At 34.2% G+C, this 16,982-nt stretch overlaps 1 protein-coding gene across 1 annotated transcript; it reads right to left on the minus strand.

Moving 5' to 3' along the window:
- Window positions 1–540: 540 nt before the first annotated feature.
- On the minus strand, window positions 541–14,235 carry LOC141345943 (sodium- and chloride-dependent GABA transporter 2-like). The gene is made up of 15 exons (XM_073850863.1): window positions 14,097–14,235; window positions 13,840–13,974; window positions 11,445–11,585; window positions 11,268–11,355; window positions 11,020–11,152; window positions 10,673–10,807; window positions 10,437–10,540; window positions 8,333–8,457; window positions 8,138–8,250; window positions 7,907–8,044; window positions 7,565–7,616; window positions 5,718–5,771; window positions 4,286–4,386; window positions 3,962–4,132; window positions 541–756 (listed from the first exon to the last, which is right to left on the minus strand). Exons 1-15 carry the CDS (start codon window positions 14,233–14,235, stop codon window positions 673–675), a joined length of 1,713 nt encoding a protein of 570 aa, XP_073706964.1. The 3' UTR covers window positions 541–672.
- Between the last annotated feature and the right edge of the window lie 2,747 nt (window positions 14,236–16,982).

The raw sequence follows: 16,982 nt of genomic DNA on the forward strand, positions 1-16,982 counted from the left end.
CTTCTACCCAATAAATAATTGACAAACCATCCAACAGCACAAGTGTTTTCAAGACCTTGGCTAAAATAGACAGTTTCAAAATGGGCCTGTAATTATTTAATACTGTTGGATAACTGCCAAAAATAATGGCAGCACATACAGTTTTCCAGATTGAAGGACTTTCATTTGTAGATAAAGGAAGCTATATGTTAATGGTGGAGCATTCAAATCTGCGACCAAGATGTAAGACATGAATTGCTATCTAAACATTTATGCACCTTATTTGCTTTTGAAACTGTTACTGTACTTAAATCAAATACTTGGTCTGTCTTAGAATAATTTTCATCAATGTGTATTTAATGGGTTATCGTAGATCAAATTATTAGACTCATAATGTGTAACAGTGACCACAAAATGTTAATTTATACAATCTATTAAATTTTTATCCACAATTTTATATGGATTCTTAACTGCAATTCTGAACTCACACTGTTTCCAATCAGTTTTAATTGGAAATTTCTGAGAGAAAATAATCAAAATGACCTTTTCTATCTAAAGGTATCTATCTAAAACACTAATTTTTTCTCAGCGGAAAAGTATTTTCAATGTATATACTTTTTTTTTTTTTTTTTTTTTCAAATATGTAATGGTTTAGTTTGTGTTGCTCCTAACTTAAGTCTTCCACCTCTGTGGTCAAAGTTGTTTCCTGGATTTTAGCTTGTTGCTTACAGGTGAGAGGAAGTTTTTTTTATCAGGACTACACAAGTGGTGCCAACGCTGTGAAGAAACACAAAGAGAAACAACATTAGAATTTAAGGTAGATTTACTTTTTTATTCCCCTTGGAATTGCTGTTTCCCTGCTTAATTGCAATGGGAATGCATGAACTGGGTACATTTAGTTAAGCATTGGTAAATAGTTAATTCATCATTTATAAAGCATTATTTCAACATTAATAGACATTTGTAAGCGGTTTATAAATACAGCTATGCTCTATTCTTGTTTTATAAGCATCTGTATAATATTCTTAATAATTGTATTTTCATACTTTATTAAGGATCAGTTAATCATTTCTAAATTAAGCATTACATTATTTACAAACCGGTTAGTTAGTAGTGACTAAATAATTCACATTTTTACGGAAGTCACAGTGTCTTCTGAAAGGCATAGCTACTTAATGCAAGCTTTGTGCATTGTACTGTGAATTGACTGTTTTAAAGATCCCATATTGTACACATTTCTGGAGGTTTATTTTAGTTGTTGATGTCCTTAAGAATATATATTTGCGGTATAAGTGCCAAAATCCATCTCAATATATTTTTACAGCTCCTTTTTTAGGAGCTCTGTCATGAACAGGTCGATTTTGGCCCATCTAATTAATATTCATGAGCCTCTCTTCTGATTGGCCTGTTGTTTTCTGAGTGACGCACAGCCAGGCCAATCACAGTTAACTACGGTCATGTATGCTGTAAGCAAGCTCAGAGCAATAGAGAGAGCCTAGCCTGCTGATACTCAACAGGATATTTCAGAATGATCATTGTTTTTTCTTTTTCAAACACCGAATGCAGTAAGCTACATAACTGTTGCTTTAGTAAAGCCCCTTTCACAATGCACGCTGATTCTGGAAAATTATGGGAACGAGCGCTGTGTGAACAAAAGCCAGAACCATAAAGGCAGTGTTGTAGTGATGATGAACGTTACCCTGCGACACTTCACGACAAAAAATACGTGCAAAGTGGAATGAAGCAGCGACCAGACAGAGCCAGCTCCTCACTATCAGCGCTGAAGCACAGTTTGTTGGTTAGTTTCAGTTTAGTGAAACGTACGCGTCGCATTACATCTCACATCCAAACGTCACATGTCTTTATGGGTTGTGTGTAAAGCACGCACAGATTCCGGAAAACAACTGTGAATGAACCAAATCAAACAACTCCGGAACAAATCATGGGACACATTATCCGTGTATTTTCCGGAATGCCTGTGTGAAAGAGACTGAAGTTGACTGCCACTGGTCTCTTATATTAATGTCGTTTGGAAGCCTGTGCAATGATGTAGTTTCGACATCTATCGACTGAACAGGGTTTTCTCGACTTGTTTCCGTGTTGTTGTTGCTCAACAATGGCATGGACGCAATGTTGTCTGGGTTTGACAAAAGGAGGGTGGGACGTGATTGGTGCTCGAGGTGGTGACTGAAGGCGGTGACTGAGTAGATCGGACGTCACATCTTTGAGGAAGTCACAGCGGCTCGTGAAAAGAAACAGCTACTTTAAGCAGGCTGTGTGCAGTTTACTGTGGATTGACTGTTTTGAAACTCATATGTGACCCTGGACCACAAAACCAGTCTTAAGTCGCTGGGGTATATTTGTAGCAATAGCCAAAAATACATTGTATGGGTCAAAATTATAGATTTTTCTTTTATGCCAAAAATCATTAGGAAATTAAGTAAAGATCATGTTCCATTAAGATTTTTTGTAAAATTCCTACTGTAAACATATCAAAATGTAATTTTGGATTGGTAATATGCATTGTTAAGAACTTAATTTGGACAAATTTAAAGGTGATTTTCTCAGTATTTAGATTTTTTTGCACCCTCAGATTCCAGATTTTCAAATAGATGTATCTCGGCCAAATATTGTCCTATCCTAACAAACCATACATCAATAGAAAGCTTATTTATTGAGCTTTCATATGTTGTATACATCTCAGTTTTGTAAAATTTTACCTTATGACTGGTTTTGTGGTCCAGGGTCACATATGGTAGTTGCATAGCCCCTAGACCTCAGTTATCATCAATCTATATTCTGTCTCTATGTGTCCAAAAAAAAAGTAATTGTAAATTCTGAGACACAGACAGCTGTAAAAAGTAAAGCTATTAAAGAAATATTTTTTTTAAATATTTTTTATTTAAAACAAAATAATATACAAACATGTGAAACCAGAATGTGATGTAGAACTGATTATATTACGAAGACCACTAAAAAAAGGAAATAAATAGCAAGAGTGAGGACCTCCAGCAATAGTGTAATAATGTTTTTTATGAACACTTGAATGTGGGTAAGTTTTGTAAATAAAATAACATTTTGAACAAAAAGCTAAAAAAGACTGTTCATGATAATCAAAACATAGATGGAGTTGATCAACATCCCAAAGCTTGACAGTCATTATTTCCTCTTCATGGGTCGACATTTTATTCCATAACGTTACACAGTTTTACATATCTATGGTTTTGATGCTGTTTTATGTCTGATGATTGTGTTAGATTACATGTGGAAGCATCTGTTGTTTCGGTTTCTTCTTCACCTGTGTTTTGTAAACTCTGTTCAGAAGATGTTCAATAGCTCCCCTAGCGAATAACAATGAAAACACAGATTCTCAGAGCACAAGTAGAGCTCAAACATGTTTAGACTTTTTCTAAGTATAAGTGAAGTATACTTAAATGTCATTTTAAGCACATTTCTGAGAAGTATTTAAAGCAAATTTCTCAGACGTACATAAAAAGTAGACTGAAAGTATACTGTCTTATTTTTTGTTTAAATGTATAACAATAGCACACTTGAATAAACTTATTTTTCATAAGGGTAGGCAGGCTAAGTTTCTGTTTACAGAAAGGTGACATGTAATTGCGATGTAAATGTGGGCAATCCTATTTAAATGTATTAATTTCGCTTGTTTATTCAGGCATATTCAATGACCTTTTTTCTCTATAAATATTTTCCATATTTTCCATATCTCTTATATTGTGTTAGTGTTGTTCTTAACTAAGTCTTCCATCTCTGTGATGAGGGCCTTTTCAGTTTGTTGCTTGCAGTTGAAAGGGAGACTAATGTCAGGGCTGCACAGGTGACACCAACGCTGTTATGACACACAGACACAATGAAACAAAAATTTACCTTTTATGTTGCTTTATTATTGGTTAGTTAACATTTTAGCTTTGGTTAAATAGTTATTCATTGAAAAATCAGTAGTAAACATGTTTAATCTCACCTGTTTTAAGCTTCCTTTCTCAACAAACAGTCGTCTAAGTGCCCATCCAGGCACCAGTACAATGGAGGACAGGGCCAGTAACCAGCCTAATACATACGCCCAGTCTGGGTACACATACCAGCGGTTAAACGTAAGGGGTTTGTACTTCACAAGAGAGCAGACGAAAGACACCTGAGAATAGACAGATAAGATGGGGAAGAAAAAACAGAATGAGATCAGACAAATGAGGGAAATAGCTTTAGCCAGGGATTTTATGCCTACTAAATAACCATTAAGACATGTGTAGGCTTTTTGACAAATGTAAAAAAAAAAAAAAATACACACCAGGGACACAAGAGGTGTCAGGTATTTCCAGCACAGCATGAACATGTAGTTGGGTCGTGACTTTGTCATGTCTTCAATGACGTCAAACATCCTTTCAGCCCCTGTGGTAGGGAAGATTTGAGCATCATTTTGTTTCAAATTATAGTAAAAAATAATAATCATAATTTTGCTTCGTATGATCAGTTTTAAAAAAAAAAATGGTCTGGGCACTGACATGACATCTTCTGTTGCTCATTTCTAATATTGCAATCCTTCAGAAGTAAAAACAGAGAAGCAGGTGCTACACAGGTTTGTCAAACTTCATTTTAGATGTATTAGTTTGTGTGTTTAGAGTAGTATGTCTTTTCTACTCCTTATTACAGTACCTCATCAAGAGTACTCTTACCAAAAAGAAGTATACATCAAGTATACTTAAGTAAAGTTCAAGTATATTTTTAAGTATGCTTTATGTAGTAAGTATACAAATATCAGTGCACTAGTAGTATACTTTTAAGTGTGCTATTTCAATACTCCTTGGGACTAAATTGGCCTACTTTCTAGTATATAAAAGTATACTTTTAAGTATAACAGTTGTAAACTTTGAGTAAACAAATAGTTTAAATCTATGTTTTCAGTTTGTACTGCAAGTATACTAAAAGTGACCTTATCGGTATACTAATGGACTTTAAGCATTTTTAGTACACTTTGAAGTATTTTCTGAGTAAACTGATGGTTTAGTAGTTTTTTTCAGCACGTATACTCTTTAAGTGAACTTTACATCATACTTTAAGTATACTGCTATGTCCCTATTTAGGTATTAATTTGTATATATTTTGTTATATGACTATCTGAACATACAGAACAGGCTATCTGCTTGTAATCAAAAACATTTTATTCTAGCTTCATGCATTTTTTTTATAAACTCTTGAATGTGAGTAAGTTTCGTAATTAAAAATAAATAAATAAATAAACAACATTTTAAACAAAAAGCTAAAAAAGTCTACTGATGATAATCCAAACGTAGATGGAGTTGATCAACACCCCAAAGCTTGACAGTCATTATTTCCTCTTCATGGGTCAACATTTTATTCCATAACGTTACACAGTTTTCCATATCTATGGTTTTGATGCTGTTTTATGTCTGATGATTGTGTTAGATTACATGTGGAAGCATCTGTTGTTTCGGTTTCTTCTTCACTTGTGTTTTGGAAATTCTGTTCAGAAGATGTGCAATAGCGCCCCTAGTGTATAACAATGAAAACACAGATTCTCAGAGCACAAGTAGAGCTCAAATATACTTAGTCTTTTTCTAAGTATAAGTCAAGTATACTAAAAAGGCATTTTAAGTATATTTCTGACAAGTACATAAAAAGTAGACTGAAAGTGTGGAATTCTCCTTTTCTATTCGTTTCTGACTCCTTAAGATCAGTTTTGAAGCTTTTGTGATACTCACCAAAGATCCAACCCATGGCCAGAGACTCAAACACACAGAGGAAAAGGAGACAGGCTTATGGAGTTAGAATTGTTGCTTAATTCCAAATAAATACATTATGATCCACAAATAAATGTAAAGCGATTGACAAAAACCAAGCATATTCACAAAATAAATGAAATGAGATCCACAAATAAATCTTAGAGTTCCACAAACATGAATTATATTCACAAGTAAAAAAAATTGAATTGCAAATAAAAAACATACTCACAAATATGTTTTTTTATTATACAAACACAACTTTGCCCGTTATTTATATGTGAATGCCTACTGTGCATTTGTAGATCGCTGCGCGTATTTGCGGATTGCTCTCTGTGCATTTGTAAATCGCTGCGGGTATTTGTGAATTTTGAAACATTTCAAGCGTCAAGACGCAAACTAATCCACAAATGGATGGACTCCACCCACCTTCTACTTAAGCCAATCAGATACCGGCCACGTGGGGCTGACCAATCGTTGCACGTTCTCGCTCCAACCAATCACGTTTTTACGGTGACCGTAAGGTCACTTATGTTTGTAAATATGTAAACTGAGAACATGATATTATGTCGTGGCCACAAGATATTAATTTGTGGGAACCTCATATGTTACATATGTTATATATTATATGTATTATATGTATTATATTTTATTAGTCATATTCGTTATTTTCCCCTTCATTTCGATCTCTTTACTTAATGTTCTGAATGTAGGTTCTATGTTTACTGGAATGCAGTTCAAAGGTTGAATTTAATATATATTGTATTTTATTTAGTCTAATTAATAGACAAATATAGTGTTTCAGTGAAGAGTGAATTATTCACGTAGTTTCATTTGGAAACAATTATCGTCACAGTAAAATAGGCCTACATGACATTCCTTCTATTAACTGGTCGTCTTTTTTCCGAATTTGTATTATTATTATCGTCATCATTATTATAATTATTACTATTATTATTAGCCTATTATTATGTATATATTTTTATATTTTTGTTTATATTCGTTTCCCCCTTAATTTTGATCTCTTAACGTTCTATATGGAAATGATACTGTAAATGCTTGACATATGCTATATGACTGAGTTTTACTGGAATGTAGTTTAAAGGTTGAATTGAACATATATTTTATTTTGTTTCGTCTAATAAATAGACTAGATTATATAATACTATACTGAATCATTCACGTATAGTTTCATTTGTAAATGCTTGACATATGCTATATGACTTTATGATTGTATTTATGCCCGTGTGTGACCATAAATGAGCATGTTTTCATTTACAAATGAAACTATACGTGAATGATTCAGTATAGTATTATATAATCTAGTCTATTTGGAGAACGTGCAACGATTGGTCAGCCCCACGTGGCCGGTAGCTGATTGGCTTAAGTAGAAGGTGGGTGGAGTCCATCCATTTGTGGATTAGTTTGCGTCTTGACGCTTGAAATGTTTCAAAATTCACAAATACGCGCAGCGATTTACAAATGCACAGAGAGCAATCCACAAATACGCGCAGCGATCTACAAATGCACAGAGAGCAATCCACAAATACGCGCAGCGATCTACAAATGCACAGTACACGATTCACATATAAATGCCAGGCAAAGTTGTGTTTGTAGAATAAAAAAAAATATTTGTGAGTATGTTTTTTATCTGCAATTCAAATTTTTTTACTTGTGAATATAATTCATGTTTGTGGAACTCTAAGATTTATTTGTGGATCTCATTTTATTTATTTTGTGAATATGCTTGGTTTTTGTCAATCGCTTTACATTTATTTGTGGATCATAATGTATTTATTTGGAATTAAGCAACAATTCTAACTCCATACAGGCTCCACTGCAGGCATAGTAGTCAAACAACAGGAATACATACATCCCACCCTGCAGGTCACAATATGACATTACAACTCAAACAGAACAAATGTGTTCAAGTCAACACAAAGGCTATGTTTGGAATGTTTCAAAAGGCATAGGCAGTTTTTTGGGGGAGGAGGCAGTGTAGACGAGGCGAGAGCCAATTTTTGTCTGAGCCATGAATGAAATATAGCCTAAAAATGACAGAAATTTGTATTTTATCCTTATTTTCTCTTTTATTTTAGTGGATAGAATAATTATGTTTTGGGCTAAATTTCAACTATATTTAAAACTTTGTACATTTCAGTGTCACAAACCTCTGTAACCATGACAAGTTGGCTGAAGAAGCAAAAAAGACAGAAAAGCAGGAGGAACATTTCTCGACGTCCAGCTTTGCGCAGCACCATGGGGTACAGGTCCATCACTGATGTCATGAAAACTTCCATCGCAACAAACTGAGGGGGATACAGCAGAACAGTGCATTTGAACATATTTGAGTGAAACATGTGAGGGAGGTTTTCCATCTGTGTGTGCAGGTTTGAGCTCACCTGTGTATCTAGGCCTAGCAAAATAATCATAATGAAGAAACAAACAGCCCACAACTGTGGGAAAGGCATCATAGCTACTGCCTGTGGATATGCTATGAACGCTAGTCCTGGCCCTGACAGAAAGAAAGAGAAAGGAGATGTAGTATTTAGTGTTCTAAAGTGTTTATTATATCATTTTGCAGTATGTTGCATTACCTGATTCTGCCACCTCGTCAATGGGGACACCTTGCTTTTGAGCCATGAAGCCCAAGACTGAGAACACAGCAAAACCAGCCACAAAACTGGTGCAACTGTTCAGAAGGCAAAGCCACAAGCTGTCCCTGATAGGGAAAGTATAGATTATAAAATGGCAGTGGCGATAGAGGCTATTTACACTAAGGGAAATAACAATGGGTTCTATTTAAGTGCAAATTGCTATAGATTCTATTTAAACTATGTTGAAATAGCAGGTTTTTCTGATATTTATAATGCTTATTGCAAATAGATGGAATTATCTGCACCTCAGTACTAAAGTACAATAAAACTTAGTATATGGTAGAGCTGTTTTGTGACATTAAGTCCTCCTTACACCCTAACCGATACTTTATTTCCAACTTTTGAATTAAACCCTAAATTTTTATTGAAAATAAATGACTTTCTGATATGATATGAGATTTGAAAAGTGAGAAATTACGTACTGAGTTTGCCACAAGGGTATTCGAACCCAGATCGATCATGTCGAAAAGAACGAGTCACGCAATTTATCCTCTGCGCCACTGATGCGGATAACAAATAGCCATCTTTTGTAATGTTGACTATTCCAATCACACATAAGTGGGTGGAGTTAGTGTAAATAGCCTCTGCTAACAAGGCAGGCTATTTGCACTTTGTGTAAATAGACACTCTGCTATAGAATATATACATCCACATGTATATGTGGCCCAAAAATCACTGTGCCTTAATTATATTCTATATACAGTAGAAGGAGGGGGCCAAGCAATGAACCCTGAGGTACCCCAGTGATTAGTTAATGTGAATTAGACACTCATGTACCTCGTGATGTATACTGAAGATCAGTCTTTGAGGTAAACACCAAAAATAAAGATACTGGAAATAATGAAATAGTAAGGTACAATGAGGCTAAAGGCGCCTTTGATATTATTTTCCTCTGAATCTCTAGATGGCAGAAAAATGTGCTGTAGTACTTTCCAAAAGATCCGCTTTTCAAGATACACGTGCAATTTTGGCTGATGCTAAATGCGATTGTGAGCAGGAGCGCAAAGTCGATTCAGGATTTTGGTTATATTTAATTGAATGTGAGCTGTAAATGCAAAAAAAAAAAAATAATAAATAAAAAAAACACCTCATGCGAGCGTAAAAAAAAAAAATTTTAAAAGAGTTTTTGCACAATTGACACATTTCTATTAGGTGTATTTTCAATTCACAATTTCATTTTCTGCAATTTAAAGAGTAATGGAAATGCAGCTATTGTTAGATTCAGATGGGAAATATCATATATTATTGTTGGGTGTCTTAAAGATAACCACCATGTTTAGAATGAAACCGTCATATTTAAAACCATAGTTTTAATCATATCATATAATCAAATATTTGTTGTTACTATACTGTAAATCTATATTAAATTACTGTGTAATCTCATTAAATGCTTTCAGAATCTTTACATTTTAAATGGTTTTGTTTCTGCATTTTAAAGTATGTTTTATTTTACCATTTTAATGACAGTATATTTATTAAACGAAAAATATTCTTTTATCTATCTTTGCTAAAGTGATTGTGATAAGATTTTTAAACAAAATAAATGACTTGTTTGAGTTACTTTCACACAAAATATGTTGCACCATAAATGTTCAATACAAATATATATAAGTGGTCACACTTTATATTAGGTGGCCTTAACTATTATGTACTTACATCAAAAAAATAAGTACAATGTGCTTATTGTGGTCATATTGCATTGCAAAACACTTTTGCTTCTATTAAGGTGGGAAATGGGTAATGTTAGGGACAGGTTTGGTGGTATGGGTAGGTTTAAGGGTGGCTTAGGGTGTAAGGGATGGGTCAATAGTGGTAATTACAGAAATTAATTACAGTGTAATTACATATAGTTTTTCAAAATAAGAAAAAATAGAAGTACAATGTAAAAACATGTATGTGCACTATAAGTATGATTAATTTAAATGTAAGAACATAGTAGTTAAGGCCACCTAATATAAAGTGGGACTATATGTATATATACATTTCTGCAATCATACACTTGATGCACAGTGAAAAGCACTTTTTTGTGTCCTACTGAACTAACCTGTAGCAGTTGTTGTTATATTTATTGTAGCTGCCTAATACAGTAAGAGAGGCTGTACCCAAAGCATAGGAGAAAAAGATCTGAGCTCCAGCTTCCATCCAAACCTAAAAGAACAACACAAGAGAATAAGTACTTTTGTTTCAATTTGATCTATTTCTTGTATGAAAACAACTGATCTAGTCTTTGCATAAGGGTTATTCAATATCATGTCGGGAAAGGACAGATGGTGGGGTTACCTGTGGGTCAGAAAGGCGGGCTGGTTCAGGATACAGATAAAACACAATCCCCTGCAGAGCTCCAGGAAGAGTCAACCCACGAATCAGCAACACAAGCAGCATCACGTAAGGAAATGTGGCTGTGAAATACACCACCTACAGGCACAATATGAAAGGGCTAAAATAATGAATCTGTCCTCTTAAAAAATGTTTAGCTATTTTCATATAAATTAAAAAGCACTTAGAACACAATTATTAACAAATGAAAACATAATTACTTGTTAAAAAGATCTGTGAATGCAGAAGACAAATGACAATTTAAATGTTAATTTTTAGATTTTAAGACAATATTTTCTTGAAAGACTTACCTTGCCAGTAGATTTGACTCCTTTCCAGACGCAGAAATAACATATGATCCACATCACAATAAGACACAGAAGAATCTCCCAGTTGATCTTACCGACGTGTTCAATACCGTCAGAGAGAACCAGCACTCTGTTTCTATAGAAATGGATAACAGAGAGATTAATACTTTTGTTCTTATCTGTTTTATAAGTTGCTAATGTTCTTTCAAGAATGAATTTAATTGTAATATAATTTATGTTTCTTTATTTACCTCCAGAACTCAGTTACTGAGGAAGTTGAATTAATCAACGTTGTCTGGTTGAGGGTCAGATTGTTTGCTCCAAGATTCACACAGTCCTCTAAAAAAAATGTTTGCAAAGTTAGATGCTGTATGATACTGAGTAGATGTTACTGAACTCTTTATTCAAGTTTAGTTTCAAATGTTCACCTGTGTTCCAGGTGTTGTCACAACTGTCCCATGGCAGTTGGGAGCTGAAAGAGAAGAAGAGGTAGAAAAGTGCCCAGGCCAGAATGAGGATGTAATACATGCAGCTGTACACAATAATCAGTTGTCCTGCATAGCCAATACCTGACAAAAGCAAACACATACAATGATCAGCAGAGATGCAGTCAACTAATTTCACAGGAACCTCCAGGAATGGCTGCAATGTTTCATTTGCCAACAGGAGTGTCTCAAATTTACTTCAGAAAATGCATTGATGGGATAAACGGCATTATAAATAAACAACATTATTACGCCGTTACCGACAATAGAATGTGGCGTTACTATAATTTATTATAAAAAAGTTATTTTAAAAAATGAGTTGACGAACTGTAAACTCTAGTGTAAAGGCACACGACTAGCTGTTGCTTTGTCTCTCACACACACGCAAAGAAAGATATAGAACAAGAGAGTCTTATATATCATGTTTTTAGACAAGCCAGCTCAGTTATTTCGCTCAGTTATTATTGCTTGTTTACTCTGCATAATCCATTCACAATCGAAGAAAAGTTGTGTTTGTCTAAGAGGGCCAAACGTCCATGTATACCATTTCAGGAATGACAAAAACAAGAAAAAAGCTAGTAAATCGGCTAATTATGCGCCAGTCATGCTATGATTGACAGTAATAACGTAACAAACGTCCGACAAGCTGATGTCAAAAAAAGAGCTGTGCATTAAATGATTCAGACTAAATTCAGACTAACAAAACTACAGCAGTAACAAGTTTGTTGTTGGTTAAATATAGGCTGAAGATAAATCTTAAAAGATGTAGTTATTATATGAAATATTTCAACTTCATATTGATTCATATTGAGTGCATTATTTAATTCTTATTCCATTAACATTTAATTTGTAGTGAACTATATATAAGTATTTAAATGATTCACACTTATAGGCTGGTTGTCACTGAGCTTTATTTTTTTAATGACTTTCTGCACTTGCTGTACTATATACTTAAGTGCGGTAAAAGTACTACAATTTATTATCCTAGTAATTTTATAATAATTTGAAGAGCAAGATGTCTTAAAAAAACTAGAGAGTTAAAATGGCAGCTGCAGCCAATGATTGACCCTCTGCTGCCATCTTCTGGTTATATGGGTCATTTCATGCTTTTTTTTATCTTTGAAATAATTTTTTTTTCCATGTCATCTTTATGAATGAAAAGTGAATCTTTGAAGTTAATTTTATTGTACAGCTGTAGAGAATAATGAAAGCTTTACAATATTACAAGATTTTAAAAATGTGTTCATGACTCTGAAGGCAAATTACTGATTATCAAGAATACGTTTAAGATGTGTATTGATGTGTTTTTTTATACAGAAAATGTGATTTTGAATGGTAAACAACAACATATTATACATTTATTTATTTTATTAGGAAAATTCCATATACATAACAAAAAGTGTGCTCAATTTAAACCAATTTTTTTCTTCAATTTTAGATGTAAATCTTTTCGAACAAACAAAAAAACAAAAAAGCACTGAAAACATGTAATGCTCTGAAAGCATTGAAATTTATGTAATTTTCTTAATTTCTTTTTGCTATTTTTGTTTTTTCTTTTTCTCTGGCAGCTAATGTTAATTTGACATGAAAATTTTAATACATCTTGTTCTTTTGGCATTGAATTAATAAAAAAAATATACTAAAGTATCATGTTAAATTATCATAATATCATACTATAATACTTGACTGATGCTATCTCAATATCAAATATATCATTATATCAAATACTTAATATTAGTCTGAGTAAACTAAAACAAATGACTAGCCATTGGTGATTCTATTTGATAATATTTACAATAATTTATTGAATTATTGTAAATAATGTCCAACAGCAATATTAAAATAGTGTAGATTAGTGTACAGTGTTTTATAATAATAATAATTTTAATCAATTTGATGTCATTCATTTAACATATTTAATATTGGGGACACATTAAAATGTATTTTTATTTTTTTAAAGAAACACATTAGTTACTTTTATAATGATGTATGTCCGATTGAACTGATTGCACTGTATTTGATGCATAATCATTTTTATTCTTAACTGTTTTGATCAATTTTAAATAAACTTTTAAATCATTTTAAATGTTCTTAACTTATTTTGGTGTTATTTTAGGATTATTTTAACTCCTCTTATGCACAGCACTTTGAATTACCATTGTGTATGAAATTTGCTCTATAAAGAAACTATAGTTACTAAAGTAACTATAACTAATAATTTTTTTAAATAACTTATCCAACACTAAGAAAATGAGAGTGGCAGTTTCTTGAGCTAAACCCACCTGCAGAAATAATGCATATAAAATTTATTAAAAATAGTTTTAATCATTTGACTAACCCTCAGCCAGTGGACAAAGGCGACGCCAACATGTAATGCCTCCTTCCTGTGTGTACTGTCCCATAGCCGTCTCTAGCAGGAACAGAGGCACCCCACAGGTGATCACGAACACCAGGTAGGGTATGAGGAACGCCCCTATAACACACCAGTATGACAATATATTGTTAAAACATCACAGAAAGCTAAGGAATAATATTAATTTTTGTAGCCAGTAAAATAATGAAATCTTCAACAAAAGATTTTAATCTGCTTCGTACCTCCTCCATTCTTGTAGCAGAGGTAAGGAAATCTCCACACGTTACCCAGCCCAATCACAATCCCTGCCACAGCTAAAATAAACTCTGTTTTACTCCCCCAGTATCCTCGCTCCTCTATCTGTCCTTTGATTTTCGTCATAGCGTCGCACTCTTTTGACCAGGTCTTGCTGTCCAGACTGCTGTAATTTCACAGCAGGTTTGTTCTGAATTCTGTTTAGCTGCAAGCTTATAAAAATATATCAAGCTATTCATTGACTGGTCCTCTCCAGATAAAATGACAACCAAAGTGCAAAATAGATAATAAGGCAGGGTTAAAGCAGATGCAGATCATTATCTATTATACCTCAGGTAAAAGTTTGTATTTAAATTAAAGTTTAAAAAAAATAAAAAGTTTTAAATCGAAACTGCCTATTCTAATCATATTTATGTTGTTCTTGCTGCTTTTGTGCAATATTTAAATAACAATTTTTTGTTCTTAGATACTTTATGTTTAGATATTTCTGTTTTCCGGGAGTCTCTACCTCAAATGCTTGTCTTGTCTTGCTCTGCCTGAACTCTGTTTTTTCCTGTTCAAGGCGGTTAGGGTTTGTCAAAAAACTCCCATCCCATTTCTCCCTCAATTTCAAACTCATCCTACGTCACTCTTTTACCTTTTTTATTAAGGGTGTTTGATCTTCTTTGCAAGCTCACTTTGCAAACACTGGGTTGGTACTTCTGCAGCGATGTAGGATGATTTTGAAATGATTTTTGAAGTTTAGAGAGAAAATAAGATTGGAGTTTTTTTAAATACCCTAACTTTTGAAGTGGAAAAAACAGAGTTCAGACAGAGCAAGCGTTTGAGAATAAAAAATATATAAATTGTAAAAAAAAAACAACAACATAAAACCCTTCTTTCTCAGCTGGGATCGTTTACATTTGCTTTTTATGATTGTTTGAAGCTGGATTTAAACTGCATTTTGGAAGTTCAAACTCCGGATACCATAGAAGTCCACTACATATAGAAAATTCCTAAATGTTTTGCTCAAAAAACATAATTGACTGAAGATAGAAGACATGAACATCTTGGATGACAAGAGGGTGAGTACATGTTCTGAAAGTGAACTTTTCCTTTAAATAATCAGTGAAGGCAGCAGTTATGATACAGGTATAAATCAAGCGGCAATCTTCCCTCTCTCTCTATTGAAACCAACACGGAAGTGACTTAAACTGCAATTCATTGACTGGCTGCAAAAGGGAGTCAATCCCATAGACTCCCCATGTTGAAACTTTACAGCAGAAAAAAATGTTTACAGCCTGGTACAAAAAGTGGTTTTGGTTTATATAGCTAATTTCGCCCTTCATGTCAACTGAGAGGGGGGTGAATTTTTTTTATAACTCATCCGTTTAAGTTATATTTAAAGTTCTGCATAGTTAAGGGCGTTGCCACTTGAGTAACAGGGGGATTGTCGCTAGGCGGACATGGTTTCAGCAACCAGATCCACCCACGTTTCGGCTCTTTGGCCATTTTCAATTATAAAGGAGAGCCGCGCGATGACGCGATTCCAAGACGGCGACGACCGAATCCCGCCCACTATGAGCTTCAAAATTGCTCTTCAGAAACCTACGGGTGACGTCACGGACACTACGTCCAAATTTTTTTACAGTCTATGTTATAAATACAGGTATAAATGTTCTCAGATTGTTATATCTGTATTTTCCACCAGCATGCAACAAAAAAATGCTTCTTTTTTGTCTTCTACTTATTTTATCCCTGTTATAAAGGTTAAAGCCAGCTTGAGCATTAGTGAATGTTTGCACCTTTTGTAATAGTTGGCCTTTTAGTCTTTTGATGGATGCATTATAGCTTACATATTTAGCCTCTGATAGCATTAACCGTAGCAGCTATGGCATTTTGACTTTGCTAATAAAAATCAGTTTTGGAGTGTTTGTCATCAGCCCAATCTAAAAGACAGTAAAGCCAAAAAACAAAACAACAAAACAACAAAAAACTAACACTTACACTTGCCAATTGAAATCCAGCAAGTAAAAATCATCTTGAGCAAGTAAATTTGTTAACTGGTGAGATTTTGGAACTACGATATTAAACAAGGTCAGCACATAAACATCGTGAGATCTGTAGCTGGCACTGGAAATGTCAACTTTCATTTACAATTTGCACCACTGGTCACACAATTGGATAATGACTACAGTGACTGTATTTTGTCAAAACCATGGACTGTAAAAAATATGGACGTAGTGTGCGTGACGTCACCCGCAGGTTTCTGAAGAGCGATTTTGAAGCTCATAGTAGGCGGGATTCAGTCGTAGCCATCTTGGAATCGCGTCATCGCGCGTCACTCCCGGATAATCGAAAATGGGCAAAGAGGTGGGACGTGGGTGGAGCTGGTTGCTGAAACCACACTAGCACGACAGTGGAGACAGCAGCGGCAACCCCCCTGTCACTCAAGTGGCCACGCCCATTATTATGCAGAACATCAAGGCTTAATATAACTTAAACGGATGAGTTATAAAAAAAATCGCCCCCCTCACAGTTGACATAAAGGGCAACATTATATATATAGACCAAAACCACTTTTTGTACCAGGCTGTAAACATATTTTTTTCTGCTGTAAAGTTGGGCATTTTAACATGGGGCATCTATGGGATTGACTCCCTTTTGCAGCCAGTCTCTAGTGGCCAGTCGATGAATTGCAGTTTAAGCCACTTCAGTGTTGGTTTCAATAGAGAGAGCGGGAGGTTGCTGCTTGGTCAAAACAACAAACAAATGTTCCGACAGATGGAGTGACAGTGAAAACATGTTCCTAACACTAGTTTAAGTGTAAGTTATAATTTAAGAGATGTACAAAACGGCAGCATCCTTCTCACCAGGGAAATATTAACTAGATT

Source organism: Garra rufa, chromosome 11 (genome assembly GCF_049309525.1).
Source record: "Garra rufa chromosome 11, GarRuf1.0, whole genome shotgun sequence".
NCBI lineage: Eukaryota > Metazoa > Chordata > Actinopteri > Cypriniformes > Cyprinidae > Garra > Garra rufa.